General features: G+C 38.7%; 1 protein-coding gene across 2 annotated transcripts in view; it reads left to right on the top strand.

Moving 5' to 3' along the window:
• The window catches only part of trappc8 (trafficking protein particle complex subunit 8), a 126779-nt gene extending 113258 nt beyond the window's left edge, over positions 1-13521 (top strand). For both annotated transcript variants that reach the window (XM_028803465.2, XM_028803464.2), the window contains 4 exons: positions 114-215; positions 4524-4669; positions 7412-7501; positions 13090-13521. In XM_028803465.2, the coding sequence (XP_028659298.1) occupies positions 114-215; positions 4524-4669; positions 7412-7501; positions 13090-13324 (573 nt within the window). In that variant the 3' untranslated portion in view covers positions 13325-13521. The remainder of the gene's footprint in view (positions 1-113; positions 216-4523; positions 4670-7411; positions 7502-13089) is intronic.
• Positions 13522-16890: the final 3369 nt, after the last annotated feature.

The following is a 16890-nucleotide window of genomic DNA, read 5'->3' as shown; positions in this document are numbered from 1 at the left end:
TGGTTTGGATTAACATTTTCAGTTAACAGAAAAATGCACTGGTCATCTTTGTGTTGCCAGGGTAAGAAAACTATTAATATGGATCTCCATTTTTGTTGTTTCTTTTTTTTTAGGCTTATGTCGTTGAAGATAACAAACAACTTATCTTGGAAGGTCAGCTCCATGTCAATCTCCAGGCAATTGGAAAAGAAGCTTGCTCAGTATATCAAAAACAGGTATAGAGTGAAGGATATTTTGTTTTTCTAATTATTATGTGTAATTTATAAGCATATTGGTTTCTGAAACTGAACCTTTCCATTAGTGGACTGTTTGGCAGCTAGCCTAACAATGCATCCAATTAAAAGAAACTTAGTTTTCACCATTGAAAAGATAATTGATACAAATCTATTCATTCAGGACTATCACACTAGTCTTGGCTCTCCATTTCCTTAAGGCACATTACATGCTTCAGCTCTGTAAACTTGGCAACAAGTACAGAAAGTAGCACAGTGTATCTTCAACCGTATATTATGGTGTTGGATTCACATTGACTGTATTAGCTTCAATCATGGGGAAAAAAAGGTTGAAATCCTAGCTGTTCGATGAAAATAAAGTCTTGTGTTTTATTCATCGAAAAACCAACTTGTAAAAATCACATGCCAGTCTCTTGATATTCTCCTTCCAGCATGTTTTGTAGTGACTATACATACTGAAATTTTGGCAAGGTTGTTATACTCATAAATCACAGTGCAGGAAAGTGGTGACATGTTGATTAGCACAGGCAAGGCAAATTTCACTGTACTCTGTACACATGACAGTAATGACCCTCTAAAGGATGGAGGCTGTAATGTTTCCATTTATTAATTATTGAAGGGATCGTTTCTAAAGCCACTGACTACTTTTATTGAACAAGTATAATCATCTGGAAAATGTAATCCCCTCACATCTGCACCCCTCCCACAAATTTATTTTACATGCAGCATTGCCACTTCCCTCATGATTTATCGATCATGCTGAAGGTAGCAACAGAGCTTCGGAAAAATTGATGCTAGTTAGTATATTGGTCAGCTTCATGAAAGACCCTGACAAGACACATCAGACCTACTGCAAAAATGATATTAGACTTGTAGATCATACTAAACTTGGTGGAATGGCAGATAATCTTGTGAATGATTACAGTTGGATCTGGACATAAAAAGAGTACAATATGAATACATAATGGTAAGTTTGAAACTTGAAAGATTAGACAGGGTAAAGAAACAGTAAAGAAGGGTTATAGAGTACTAGCAAAATACCTGCGCTTCGCAGCGGCGAAGTACTGCTTTAAAATTTTTATTAAGAAGAAAAGTAAACCTTTTTAAACTGAGGGAAAATATACCAACAATTATTTGTTAAGGATCTCTTTTTATACCACGTTGTCAGTTCGGCCCTCCGGTTGTAATATAATCAAGCTGTGCGCTGAGCTTACTCTTGAGCATGCAACGTATAGTTGGCCATGTGAAAAGCAATCTTGCCTCAAATCAATGGCAACCTTTTGTAGGATCTGTCCCTGAGACTTATTAATTGTCATTGCGAAGCAGAGCCTTACTGGAAATTGAATGCGTTTGAATTGAAATGGGTTTCATCGATAACTTCGCATCCGGCTTTTGAGAGTTTAAACATTCATAAACATCAAAGTGTTCACTACTCAAATTGTCACCTGTGAATCTAAGATGTTTAAGAGGCATTGGCGGTTGTCCAAAGGTGTAAAATATTTGGCCATTTCGGTACACTTGAAAGCGACAACCGAACAATTCAGTGGCAGCCATCAACTCACATGCAGAACCATAGGTGAAGTGCTCTTGTGTAGTATAATTATCTCCTGTACCGTCATCAGTCCACACCTTGAACCTGTCCCAGTCATTCAATACATAAGACACAATGTTCCTCCGGATATCAAGAGTGAGCCTGATATGGCCGTGCAATATGTAACACAGAATGGAAAAGGCATTCCTGCGGGCATGGAAACCACTCGGTAAGTGACAGTTCTTTGATCGATGGTGATCACCTCGATAGACATGTTAATGGGGTTACGATTGGAACGATAAAGGAAATGGGTACCTGAACAATGTAAACTAAGTCTAAAATACCTACACAATAACTATAATCGTAATAAACGAACAATAAAACAGCGGAGAAGCTGTGCATTAAATAAAAAGGCTGCAGTTATCAGCAGGGAGACGTGAATACCGTGGCGAAGCAAGCAAGGAAGGGAATGAAGAGACCAGAGCAACGGATGGCCTTATATAGGCAGGCAGCCAACTACGTGTGAGGCGTGGGGATGGGAGACCCAACGCCGCCTCACACAGCGACCGAGCTGCAGGCTATGGACGTATATATGTACGTAAGTAGGATTCAGTTAGCGTTGGGAACCCACGTAACAAATTTCTTGAAGATGGGCCCATAACTAACAAAGACTGTTGGAAAGTTCAATATTGCGGCCGACAGTGGCATCATACCACCGAAATAAGTACGTACAGCGGTTTCGGTTAGTGCAGGGAAGCCGCGTATCAAATTTCGTGAAGGTGGGGCCATAAATAAGAAAGTTTAACATGGCGGACGTTGTCGACCGTTATGACCGTTACACGTAGAAATTCGAAATGAAACCTGCTTAACTTTTGTAAGTAAGCTGTAAGGAATGAGCCTGCCAAATTTCAGCCTTCTACCTACACGGGAAGTTGGAGAATTAGTGATGAGTGAGTCAGTGAGGGCTTTGCCTTTTATTAATATAGATTAGGTTATATAACAGTTTGGGCTGCAAGGATTTTTGAACATTTTCACCTACTTAGTTTGTGGCACAGCATGACCATTCACTCATCCATCCAGTTTATACCCACTCCATTCTGAATTTTAGTGGTACGGGAAGGCATAACAATCTTCTGTTGTTTTGGAACAGTCTTTCAAGGTTATTTCTAAGTGTTTGTGTATTAGTTCTTAAGAGTTGTTTTTATTGTTTAGCTTCATTTCACAAGAGTTGTGGATATTCCTTGTATACCGTGTTTATTTTGCATTCACCTGATTAAGCACAGAGATGAGAATCTGTACTGTTTATGGAGCCAGTGATGCACAGGTGGCATGAAAGATGCTGTTCTGAGCAGCACAGTATGTTAAATTACAAGACGGACTGCATGGTGATGAGAGCTTACAAAGCAGTGATTACCCTGAGAAGGTTTAGGCATTTCACAAGGTGTCTTCCAGGCTCAATAGCAGGAGTTAGACCGGGTCACATTCATTAAAAAGCTAATAAACGGCCCTAGCAAGGACCAGTAGCTGTTGCCTGTGCCTGTGTGTCAGTACTTCATCTGCCACACCTTGTGTTGTTTCAGTGCATTGTATCTGTTAACGAAGGTTACATGTTTGAGGAAGTCAAAAATATACTTCTATTACATTTTGTTAGCAAAGAGCTTATTGAATGAAATATCAATTAATTAAAATGAATATGAGTTATTTTACCAAATGCCAATACCAAATTTAGTATGGCATATTAATTGTTACTGCATTGAATATTGGGACTGAAAGCAAAGTAACACTTGGATAGTTGCAGTAGCTCTGTTTCAACCACAATATTACTGCTCCTGAGAGAATTTTGAATGTCACTTCTCGGCAAATCAACAAAAGTTATGCGAGTGTGTACAACCACTGTGGATTTTCAAGGAAAAATAACTTTTAAAAACTGAGATTGCTCTTTTGGAATTATGATATTTCTTGTTCTTCTGCTTCTTCCTGTTCCTTTATTACATGAGAGAGTTCAGGTTTGAATAAGGGAGCCTCTCTGTTAAAATGAGAGTTTTTGTGCTATGATGGTTAGGAGCTTGCTGCTGAGGTTTGGGATGGTGTATTCCTTGTCCAAAGAGCATTTGCTCTATGAGACTTTTGCTCCAGGTCACTTCTATTTGATGACCACTATTTTAAAAGCATTGTATGAGAAATGATTTCATACATAGTACTGAAGACCCTACCTAGTACGCCACTATCAGGTACTTGGATATCTTGGTCCATGTCTTATATATGTGAAGTGAAAACTTTATTTCACTGTGGCCATATATAGTGCCTTAAAGTGGACAATTCTGTCTGTACCATGTGGAACTGAATATGTTAATTGGACTTTTATAACAATAATTTGAGAATATAAATGAAGACCCAGCTATCCTGGTAACCTGAGCTTTAAATATGATTGGGTTAGCACAGTTCATTGACTTATCTCCTCTTGTTAATGCCTTTAATTGTAAACCTGTGGTACCTTTAGACAGCTCTCACCATCTTTTCTGCCACCTGTATGGGGTTGTTGTATGAATATTATTTTATATAATATTTTAATCATATTTTTTTCTTCTCTTAAGCTTTCTGTTACTTTAATTTCTCTTTGGGACAAATACAATATTTCTAATATAATGAAACTGAATGGTTTTTTTCTATTTACGATATTTACATTTTAAATCATTTGGAAAGCATAACTATAAAAACCCCTGTCTGAACATTAGACATTTGTTTTGTTATTATCATAGGAAGCGCAGGAAATGGTGTTGTTGAAATTCATCCGACCAGAAATACCACCTCTGCCAGCAAGACCATCAGTAGAGCAACTTTCTTGCCTAATCAAAACCAGTCTTCATTACCCAGAGTCTTACAATCATCATTTTCTACAAAAGAGGTAGGTAAAAACCATATGCCAGAGAATTTCATATATCCATACACCTTGTAACTTCAAGTTCAAATTCCTGTTCAAGCAGTGCATTTAACAATTAATATCAGACTTGTTAATTTAAATAAGTGAAAAAATGATCATTTGTAATCATTGAAAAATAAAGACCAGTGAAGGCACAATGTATAGCTTTCTGTACTGCTGTTTCTTTTTTTAATTCAGTGTTTGATTGGTATTCAGTTAAGTCATAAATGAAATGTTAAAAAATGCCTCCTAATTGGAAGGTGTCTCTAACTGAACAAAAAATCAGCAAGATACAAGAATGTGAAATGAACTTCGAGCAAATGCACTGATGGAGTGGCCAAAAATAAAGATGCAAGACAAAAAAGTAAACTTCAAAGAATTGAAAGACAGTAGAGGCAAAATGTTTCAATGTGAACTGAAAACTTCAAAGAAATAAAACAAAATGTTATAGAAAGCATTCTGAGGAAAATAAAGACTAAAGGTTTCAAGTGAACAGCAAATGAGGAAGATAAAAGGGTTGTGCCAGAAATCTTAAAGCAAGTGACTAAAAAGTCTTCAACTAGGAAAGATTTGCTTAAAAATGTAACAGAAGCACAGTCATTGATAATAAAAAGAAAATGCATTTGATAATGATGCTTAGCTAAAACAAAACATTAGCACCTAATGGTATGTACTCTAATGAAGAACAAGTAAATACAGGACATTTAAGACAGATAAGGATGTGGACTGAAAAGGACTGGTGACAAAAATATTGAAGGTCTTGAAGTTAAATGGCAGATAGAGCTGTGCACTTTTAAAAGGAAAAGTGAAGACTGCAGCAAATTGGAAAACTGTGGTCATTCCAGCATACCAAGGAAAGGGTGAGTGTGAGTGATTAAGATTAAGGAGTATGTTGTGGACGTCATCAAGAGAATGTTAAAGGAAAACAGTCAGCAATAGATGTGATTTGTCTGATGATGCATACTGTGGAAAAGTATATGAAGGGAGTGAGTGAGTTGATGTGCCAAGAACACAAATGTTGGCGTGGATGCCAGATGTGGGCAGTGAAATATCTGAGTCAAAGGACTGGCAGTGGTTGGTACTTTATTCAAATGAAATTAAAGAAGGAAGCTGGATTAGAAGTAAAAATGCCTAAAATGAAAATTGATTTAGAGGCAGCACTGCTAGTCATGAATATTTCTGTGTGTTTTGCCACTTTATAGTGACTCGTTAATATTCTTGAGTGTGGCAGAGCCTTCAACTGAAAACAAAAGAACAAATGAAAATCTGCAAAGGCAGTTTTAGAACAAACTGAGGCTGAACTATTGCTCAAATCAAGAGACGGTGACAACGATGTGAACAGTTTGTCAAACGTTGACATGGATAGTAAAACAGATACATATAGCATCGTACAACTGGACCACCATGATACGCCTGGTGCCTTTGGCTGTGTGAAGCTTCATCATGATATGACAGTAGCTATGTGGCAAAAATGTAAATTATTGCAATCAAGTATAAAGACAAGGAAAAATGCTAAGGTACTGTTTACAATACAGCAGCTGTCAATGTTTGCGTCGGGGGGAAATGTGGACGTCACTGCGCCTTGCACTAAGGTAGCCTACGTTAACACAGTATGCACTTTGATCAGGAGGATCAGGTATTGACATTTGCAAGCAACAAAAAAAAAAAGAAAAATGTGCAAAGAAAACACACTTCAATGAAGAGCCTTTGTCAAATCACAGTGTGGTTCATCATTTTTAAATACTCAACCACCAAAACTTACAGGTGTATGTATATATTTCATTAATACTTATATAGACATGATATTGTATTAATAAAATAAGAGATCTGCCTTAAGGGGTCTGCATGGATCTGTTAGCAACAGCATTGTGTGCAAGGACACACGCACCCACACACCTACATCCATTCATATGGAGCCAGATTAGAGCCGCCAGTTGACCTAATACAGACATTTTTATAATGTGGTGGGATAACCCGTGCTGGCACAGGAACAGCATTTTGTGGAAATAATCGAGCCTTGACACGTTAAGAGGGTTTGGGTCAGCCTTCCATATAATTGTAGAGTGGCTGAAAAAGTTGAAGCTTTGTTGAATAAAAGTATTTACAGACAAGAGTCCAAAACAGAACTGAGATTATGTTACAAACAACTCGGTTTTAAAGTCGGCAGGGAGGAAGTGACGTCTTCTGGGACCGGAAGTGATGTCATAAGGCCCAGGTGGAATTTCCCGCATTTGGTCTATGGGGGAAAAAAGGGAAAGGATCAGAACACTCTGCCACCCCCTGGTCTGACCGGGAATTACCTTCTTCTGAGCCCTTTAGCTACCTCCCATGCACACGTGTGTGACAATAAATATCTTAAATAAGTAGCCTTGGGTGCAGGTGTAGAATAGGTAAGCCTGAAGCAGACTTTCATAAAAAAAAATACCAAATAAGTAAACTGAAATTTATTTTGAAAATATTTAAATCGATTTTAGATTAAATGAATTCTGGTGAATGGGATAAAACAAAATTTCAAGAACGACTCACATGACATGCATTTCACAGAGCAGCATAAGAACTTCCAGTCAGTGTTTATATTCTTCAGACATTTGGGTTGATGATGACTAAAGAATGACTTTAAGTTATACTAATGTCTGAAAGATTTACACCTTGAAACAACTTTAAGTATTAGATTATATACAAATCCAAATTAGTTTTTGAATTATTTTGTTATTCTTTCTTTTGCAGCCTGTGTGTGGTTCCTGTAACTCTTATGCTTACAAACTGTTCTCATGGTGAAGTTGATGTGATAATTGATTTGCGTCAAAAATCCACAAGGTATGAGGAATTAATTACGTGTTACATTTTTAACCATTCTTAATATTTTTGTTAATTTCTGTTTGTTTTCAGTTTTGTGTACAGCTTCGTAAAAACATTTTAGATTTTTTTTTTTTTTGATGTTATTATCAGCTTTTCATTCAAGTCACAGTAATAAGTAAAGAGGTTGCCAGTAAACAGTGATTGTCATGTTGTAAATGAAGTAATGCCAAATTCTGATGTTACATAGACATAATGATCTAATAATGCAATGATCATGTATGGTTGTACCAACAATAGCATTAACCAGCTTCACCACTGGCCCTGTATGCTGTCTTGTAAAAAATGAAAAGGTGCCAAATGCTAATAATTCTGCTTTTCTTCAGTATGGTCAGTCTGTGCTGAGCGTAGGATGTTTGGATATTTGATCCTGGAATGCACAGCAGCCAGGCATTTTGTCTTTACTGACTAGGGTGGAATTTTCAGAAATCTAAAATTAAACTGTGTATACTTGACAGTTCACATCTCTTAACTAAGGTGTGTCATGGGTTCTTTTGCCTGGTGGTCAGGGCATACTGCAACAGATCCAGGATTTAATGAGAGTCCCCTTGCCTGATTCCCTCAGATAGGTTTGGTAATCACCTTCTGCCCGGAAAAGCAACGTCCTGCCTTGTCTACAGCCATATTCAGTGCTAGCTGACCATACCTGAGCTCTAAAGAGCCTTTCTTCTGTGGCTCCTCTACAGTGATGTGAGGCACCAATTACAGGGAGATGATGGTTGAAATTATAGCAGGCAATGAAGATTTTGTGTCCTGAACACATTTGGGTGTATCTTATGGACTTTGGCCTGCTGGTCACAAGAATCACCTGTAAATCTTCCTATAAATTTTCCTGTCATGCACTATTTAATTGTAATCACCTATTTTTCCTTCACATTGTTAAGAGTACATATACAGTACAACAACTACAACTGGAACATCTGTACTGTTTATTTCATTTGCAACAGGACAGCCGTGCTAAAGAGTCTCATTACATTAAAAAGAACTGTGCACTCTGTAAGGGTAGAAACGTATGGCACAGAAAGCACTTGTTGACCTCACAAAGATATTTTTGCTTGCTCTTCATATAATCCATTACGAAAAAAAATTGTGAAAGTGATGACCAAAGAAGGTGAAGGATTCTGATATTTGAGACAAAAAATAACTGATGCTAAGATTAAGGAAGCCATTTTTGTTGGTCCACAAATTAAAACATCATTAATGACAAGTGGTTTGAAGATCTGCTAGTAGAGGAAATCACATGGACAGCATTCAGCAACATTGTTAAAGAATTTTCTTATCAACTACGGAGCACCGAACTACGTCCAGCTGGTTGACAACGTGCTACAAGCATACTAAACCATAAAGTGCAACTAAAGGTTCATTTTCTACATTCGCACTTGGACTTCTTCCCTGCTAGTCTTGGTGCAGTCAGTGATAAACTTGGTCAAAGGTTTCAACAGGACATTGCAATGATGGAAAAGCGATATCAGGGCAAGTGGAAATCCGTCAGTGCTGGACACTGAAACAAGACGCCAGTCAGCAGCAAAATATTGTTAGCTCAGTTGAACTAATACGGTGTGTCAGCATCATCATAAAGCACACTAAATTCAATACAAGTTAATTTCAGGTATCTATAAATTCCTACATGATACAGTCCACCTGAAATTATATTAGATGTCTATCATAATCACTGAAAATTTTCAGAAAGCAGAAATTTCACAAATTGTCAGTCCAGTGTACTTGTAGTTAAAGGAAATGCAGTTAAGGAGTCAGTAGCTGTAATTGGGTTTGCAAAAGCTGTACTGCATGTTTGATCATTTTATTTATTAAATCAAACCAATTAGTGCAATTTGTTCACTGATTTTCCCCTCAAGTTCAAGCACTTTATTGTCATTGTGTAACACAACCAAATTACTTTTTGTGACAGCCCCAAGGTGCATTTAAAGAAAAGTCAAATAATTCCAAATATGTCATATACAGTGTTAAGAGATCAAGTAACCAGAGCAAATTATTATTGCTCAAAGTACAGCAGCATGAATTGTTATTGCACCTGTTAATGAATAGTACATTTCATATTCTATATTGTATTACATTAGTATATTACACATTACCAATAGAGCTTATTGCACATGTTCAATTAAAAATGGTCTCAGACCGAGGAGATTCAGAGTTCAGAAAGTTTATGGCAGATGGGGAAAAGCTCTTTTTTAGTCTGTTTGTGCGTACACGGATTGACCTAAAGCGTCTGCCTGACGGGAGGAGCTCAAGCAAAGAATTTCCAGGATGAGTTTTGTCCTTGAGAATGTTTTTGGCCCTTCTCACACAGCGAGTCTTATGCAAGAGTTCGAGTGATGGCAGTTCAGTCCCAATAATGGCCTCTGCTGTTTTTACGACCCGCTGCAGGGCTTCTTTAGCAGCCTTGGCTCAGCTGTTGTACCTGCAGGCCATCATGCAGTTAGTTAAGATGCTCTCTTATAGTGCATCTATAGAAATTAACCAGCAGCTTCTGGGGGAGGTCAGCTCTCCTTAGCTTCCTGAGAAAATAGAAGGGTTGTTGTGCTTTGTCTATTATAGCCAAGTTGTTGTCAGCCCAGGACAGGTCCTCTAAGATGGTGACTCCAAGAAACTTAAAGCTGGAAACTCTCTCCACAGCATCTGCATTGATTGTTATCAGACTGTGATTGGTCTTCAAGTCCAGAATAACTTCTTTGGTCTTCTTGGTATTTAAGACCATGTTGTTGGTGTTGCACCATGCTGTCCGATTCTGAACCTCTTCCCTATATGCAGCTTCATTGTTGTCTGTTACAAGCCCAATGACAGTCGTATTATCCGCAGATTTAACAATTATGTTTGATTGGTGGATGGGTTGGCAGTCATGGGTGAGAAGTGCATAGAGAAGGGGACTTAGTACACATCCTTGTAGCACACCAGTGCTCAGGGTAAGGGTGGAGGATGTGTGTTTGCCCATCCTGACAGACTGGGGGTGGTTGGTAACAAAAATCCAGTAACCAGTTGCATATGGACGGAGCAAGGCCTAGCGCATAGAGTTTTTGGATCAGCTGGTTAGGTATGATGGTATTAAATGCAGAGCTGTGGTCAATGAAGAGCATCCTAACATAGGTGTCACAGATGGCGTCCTCAGTTCATCTGTTTGACCGATAGGTTATTATTTTAACTAAAGTGTGGTAATACTCCGTGTTAAAATCAAGCAAACGCTCATAAGATCACAAAAAGATTAAATACTTTTTTGCAGAACTGTTACATATGTATTCTTTGGGCAGCTGTCCTCCATTATCAGTTGTGCTTTTAACACATTTAGTTTTCACTCTTTAATGAAATGTGGCATCTGAAATAAGAAATGTGAATAAACTAACATAAGTAACTTATACAGACGCCATTAAGCAAATTACTTGTGTTGCTGTGAGCACCGCTAGTTGCTTTTGTGCTCCTTAATACTTTTTTGGCCTTCTGCCTTAGCTACATATACAATAAAGATTTTTTAAGAATAATCTACCGTCCAGCAGTTTTTTTATGTAATATGAAAGTGTAGACCTAATAATAAAAGTACTGGACTGGCATCATATAGTGAGTTTTGTGTCTGCTTTATATCTATTGATGTTTCAGAAAAAATAGGCAGGTGTAGAAAATGAAAGCCAGTGCCAGGTACGTTTGTTTACTGCCAGGTACGTTTGTTTAGTTATAGGTACGTTTGTTTAGTGCCAGGTACGTTTGTTTAGTTACAGGTACGTTTGTTTAGTGCCAGGTACGTTTGTTTAGTTACAGGTACGTTTGTTTAGTTACAGGTACGTTTGTTTAGTTATAACTACGTTTGTTTAGTTACAGGTACGTTTGTTTAGTTATAGGTTCGTTTGTTTAGTTACAGGTACGTTTGTTTAGTTACAAGTACGTTTGTTTAGTTACAGGTACGTTTGTTTAGTGCCAGGTACGTTTGTTTAGTTATAAGTACGTTTGTTTAGTTACAGGTACGTTTGTTTAGTTATAGGTACGTTTGTTTAGTTACAGGTACGTTTGTTTAGTGCCAGGTACGTTTGTTTAGTTATAAGTACGTTTGTTTAGTGCCAGGTACGTTTGTTTAGTGCCAGGTACGTTTGTTTAGTTACAGGTACGTTTGTTTAGTTACAGGTACGTTTGTTTAGTGCCAGGTACGTTTGTTTAGTTACAGGTACGTTTGTTTAGTTACAGGTACGTTTGTTTAGTTATAACTACGTTTGTTTAGTTACAGGTACGTTTGTTTAGTTATAGGTTCGTTTGTTTAGTTACAGGTACGTTTGTTTAGTTACAGGTACGTTTGTTTAGTGCCAGGTACGTTTGTTTAGTTATAAGTACGTTTGTTTAGTTACAGGTACGTTTGTTTAGTTATAGGTACGTTTGTTTAGTTATAGGTACGTTTGTTTAGTTACAGGTACGTTTGTTTAGTGCCAGGTACGTTTGTTTAGTTATAAGTACGTTTGTTTAGTTACAGGTACGTTTGTTTAGTTATAGGTACGTTTGTTTAGTGGCAGGTACGTTTGTTTAGTTATAAGTACGTTTGTTTAGTTATAGGTACGTTTGTTTAGTGGCAGGTACATTTGTTTAGTTATAAGTACGTTTGTTTAGTTACAGGTACGTTTGTTTAGTGCCAGGTACGTTTGTTTAGTGCCAGGTACGTTTGTTTAGTTACAGGTACGTTTGTTTAGTTACAGGTACATTTGTTTAGTGCCAGGTACGTTTGTTTAGTTATAGGTACGTTTGTTTAGTTATAGGTACGTTTGTTTAGTTACAGGTACGTTTGTTTAGTGCCAGGTACGTTTGTTTAGTTATAGGTACGTTTGTTTAGTTATAGGTACGTTTGTTTAGTTATAAGTACGTTTGTTTAGTGCCAGGTACGTTTGTTTAGTTATAAGTACGTTTGTTTAGTTACAGGTACGTTTGTTTAGTTACAGGTACGTTTGTTTAGTGCCAGGTACGTTTGTTTAGTTATAAGTACGTTTGTTTAGTTACAGGTACGTTTGTTTAGTTACAGGTACGTTTGTTTAGTTATAGGTACGTTTGTTTAGTGGCAGGTACGTTTGTTTAGTTATAAGTACGTTTGTTTAGTTACAGGTACGTTTGTTTAGTTACAAGTACGTTTGTTTAGTTACAGGTACGTTTGTTTAGTTACAGGTACGTTTGTTTAGTTACAGGTACGTTTGTTTAGTTATAAGTACGTTTGTTTAGTTACAGGTACGTTTGTTTAGTGGCAGGTACATTTGTTTAGTTATAAGTACGTTTGTTTAGTTACAGGTACGTTTGTTTAGTGGCAGGTACATTTGTTTAGTTATAAGTACATTTGTTTAGTTATAAGTACGTTTGTTTAGTGCCAGGTACGTTTGTTTAGTTATAGGTACATTTGTTTAGTGCCAGGTACGTTTGTGTATTTTGTGCAGTTTCTGTGCCCATCATGTTTGTATGCACATACTGCAAAACCCCAGGTGCTTCCCGGTTATATGTTTTGTAATGGCGGGCTTCTACCCAGGCCCTCTCTCGTATATATTCTTTTATTCTTTGTCTATTCTTTTTCTTTACAGCCCTGAAGCTCTTGAGGTCCATGGTTCTTTCACTTGGCTTGGACAGACTCAATACAAACTTCAGCTTAAAGCTCAGGAAATTCACAAAGTTCAGCTCAAAGCCTGCTTCATCCATGCAGGAGTGTATAATCTGGGAACACCCCGAGTGTTTGCTCGACTGACTGACCAAGGCTCCATGTGTGAAACTAGCCAGCAGAACTCTATGCCAGCGCTGATCATCGTTAATAACGTTTAAACTTGACAAGATACTGGAAACGACAAAACTGTTTTGTACTGCTAAATAATTCCTGCAACAGATATACTTGTAAAAATAATAGAACTTAAATAAACATAGCTATTTTATTGTCTATAATATCAAGCACTATGGACTTAAGTGTATATGTAAAATTCTTCTTAAATATTTATCTCATCGCTACTTAAGTTGACATTTTTTTTTTAAAACAAAAGGTTTGAAAATGTGCAACAATTGCAGTTTTTCTGCCACAAAAAAAATGTTGTGCACTAATTCTTAAATTCATTGAGGTTTGGTTGTGGTTTAGGAGTTCAAATGTAAACGTGACACTCGTCTGCCTGAAGAGCTAACTAACACAGGACCGCGGAGTCACCGAGGACAGACAGCATATGTTGTGCATGAGCCGAGTTGCTCTTTGCGAATGTGACCATTAAAGCAGCGCTGCTGTACCTCCGTTGCTGCATATTGTTTTATCCTGTACTCTGATTTATGGAGGGAGTGGTTGCTGCGTTCAGCCAGCCCTGCGTTTTTAATAACCATATCAGAAAATACATCTGTTAGGAAGAAACAGCCTGAAGTTCCTCCTTAAGGTTTTACGTTTCTTTTGAATTCACAAGCACAGAATTTTAATTCTCTAAACAAATTATTTACTATCCTGTGTAATTATAACATTTCATTTACTTTGCTGTTATTTAAATGTACCTACATAATTTTGAATTGATGCTTTTCAGAAGAGGATGTATTATATTTATAACAAATGTGCTGTAAATAGAATAAAAAATAACCTGTAGCTGTTGTAGTTGGGAGCGCTCACCTTCTTTGCACGGTGCAATCTGATTTAAATAAGAAAAAGGTCTAACCATGGTGCGGGTATTAGCTGCTGTTTAATAAGAGTGTTGTTTATAGAGTCACTGCTAGGAATCTCGTGTTGTTGTCACCCTGTCACCGCCAATGTTCCCTCTAAGCTGAGCGCGTGAGCGATCGTTCACACGAATTCAGAGCGTCACTCATAGTTCCTGCACGATCGCTCATTCCGACGGTGTCACTCAAACTTATTGCACGATCGCTCACTCCAACCATCGGAGTTGGTGCTCATAAATTTTTGGCTTAAACAAAATGTCGCTCATAAACAATGTTTTTTGCTCACTATATGCTACTTCTTAGAGGGAACATTGGTCACCGCGTGTAGACTTTGTTCATAGTGATGTCTGCGTACTCCTGATGCCCCCCACTGCCGCTAGATAAGCCAGTTATAAGGTGAGTGAGTGTGGATGTGCGTCACAATGTGCCTGGTGATGCGCCGCCTCCCCGTTTTGGGGTTTGGGCGTCCAAGGTGTTGCTGCATGTGCCCTTTGAATGAACAGCTAGCTTGCGGTTAGATAATAAACATACTGTATAAACAACTGTTTACATGTTTCAACAATGGTAACTAGAATACTCCTGGTCGGTCATACAGCAAGCCGTTGGTAACCTTGTGATTAGCTACTACTCTACATTAGGAACTAGCATTGCTAGTGTCTCTCTTATCCTTCTGCTGCATAGTCACAACGTTCTGGACAGTGATGACCGCCTGTCATGTGTGGTATTGTCATGTGTAGAAAGCCCCCATGAGGCACAGCGTGCTGTAGTCAGTCCTAATGAAGGTTTGTTATCAGGGTGAGCGGTTGTTCTGGATAGAACTGAAAGCTTTAGAATATCAATAAGGTATTCTGCTTTATATATTTGGTTTGTTTTGCAAAGTTAGGATATTGCAACGTGACAAAAGCCTACATGTGTCTTCAAATTTCTGTTTTCGGCACTTCAAGCAGTAGTTTGTGTCTTTAATGTGATGCCTAAAGTGTAACTTAAAACTCCACACCAAGAAAACCAGAGTCATCCACAAGTGCGATCCCAAAATGCACGTCTCAGCCCAGCCAGCTAACCCATGAGTGTGTTCAGAACCTGAGAAGTGTGCGGCGCTCTGCTGAACTTAGAATTACAAGTCGTCTTTTCCAAAAGAACAACAAAGATTGATAAAAGTTTACAGCTGAGAAAAGAGGCATATAATGATCGAGTGTGCAACTGGTCTACTTCGCAGTAATGAACCCCACCTTACTGTATGGCTATCCATATTACCAACCGAGAATGGGAAACCGGATGGCATGGACGCAGGTACACGGCGATGGGACCATGAGACGTACTGCGCAGGCGCGTACACCGCACGTCTCATAAACCGCACGCAAAGTCTTATCCACCGCACACGAAGGAGTCACGGCTCAAAAACGAAAGAGCTCAACTGACGTGAATGAGAAATGAAGCAACAAGGCGCCCATAGCTAACGACTACCAACACGGCCACACAAAAAAAAAGATTCTGCACTGCAGCCCAGAGTCAAACGGAAGAGGCTACGGAGGGCCCACCGGTCCATAAAGATGGTATGGAAGGTGCCTACACAGCATAGTGAAACCCGACATAGTACGGATGGCGCAGGCGTCACCGCCATATTGTGAGTGGCACTACTGCGGAGTGAAGTTAGGAATAATGTGCTGCTTGGGATTGTACAGACCGCTTCAAACACAATACAGCTCAACGATACAAACACGAGCCCACCTGGATAAGATCAATGAACGCAGGCCCCTACAATGCGTTTCTGAAATGCCGCGGGCACGGCTCCAAAACGAACGAACTCGACTAATGTATTTCAGGATACCCAATGCCGGGGGTAGGCGAGCGAAGCCCCCTTGTAAAATAGAAATGGCAAACAAGAAGCACTTCAGAGTGGTGGAGACGGTAACAGTTCCAATTATGTATATTTTTGTGTACATCGTTTATGTACAGATTTGTAATTTTAAGGCAGACCCAGTATGGAGTATACACAGGTGGTGTGTTGCAGTAAAGGTTAATTGTACTAAAATGAGGTAAGAGCTTTTACTACTCGGGGTGAAGAAGCCAAAAACTGGGGGGCAAAGCAAAGTGTCTGCCCAGCTGGTCCCTGGGCATCAAACAGTACATCACATTGTATGAACGTCTAGCTGATGTTAGCTGGTCCATACTGTGTGGTGCTCCAGTGGTCCAAGGCAAAGCAGACACATTTCTGAAATGACTTCAGCAGTGGGCTAGTAACACCAGTGCTGAGGGTCTCCACATTTATAATTTAGACCAGGGGTCCTCAGTCACGGTCCTGGAGGGCCGCAGTGGCTGCAGGTTTTTGCTCCAACCCAGTTGCTTAATAAGAAGCCCTCATTGCTCAAGTCACACTTCTGCTTCACTTTAGTTGTCTCACTCCTTAAGATTTTGAACCCTTATTGCTTATTTTAGTCTTATACAGCCATATTCTTGGTTTTTAATTGCTCCTAATTAGCAATAAGATGCAAATGACAAAGAGAGCAGCATTTCTCCATTTAGCTTGTCACCATTGACACCTCTGTGTGTATTCATCATGCACTATTGGCTTTAATTAAATACTTGGAAGGAAAGTGAAGGGCTGAGAATCACTCGTCCATTTTAGATGATCTCCTTAGAAAGGGGAAGAACGTCCAGAATATGAGAAGGACCTGACATAGTAGAGTTAAAGCACCAACAAGCCATGA

This window comes from Erpetoichthys calabaricus, chromosome 6 (assembly GCF_900747795.2).
Source record: "Erpetoichthys calabaricus chromosome 6, fErpCal1.3, whole genome shotgun sequence".
NCBI lineage: Eukaryota > Metazoa > Chordata > Cladistia > Polypteriformes > Polypteridae > Erpetoichthys > Erpetoichthys calabaricus.
Note: the sequence above shows the minus strand (reverse complement) of the source record. Positions and strands in the feature narration are given on the sequence as shown.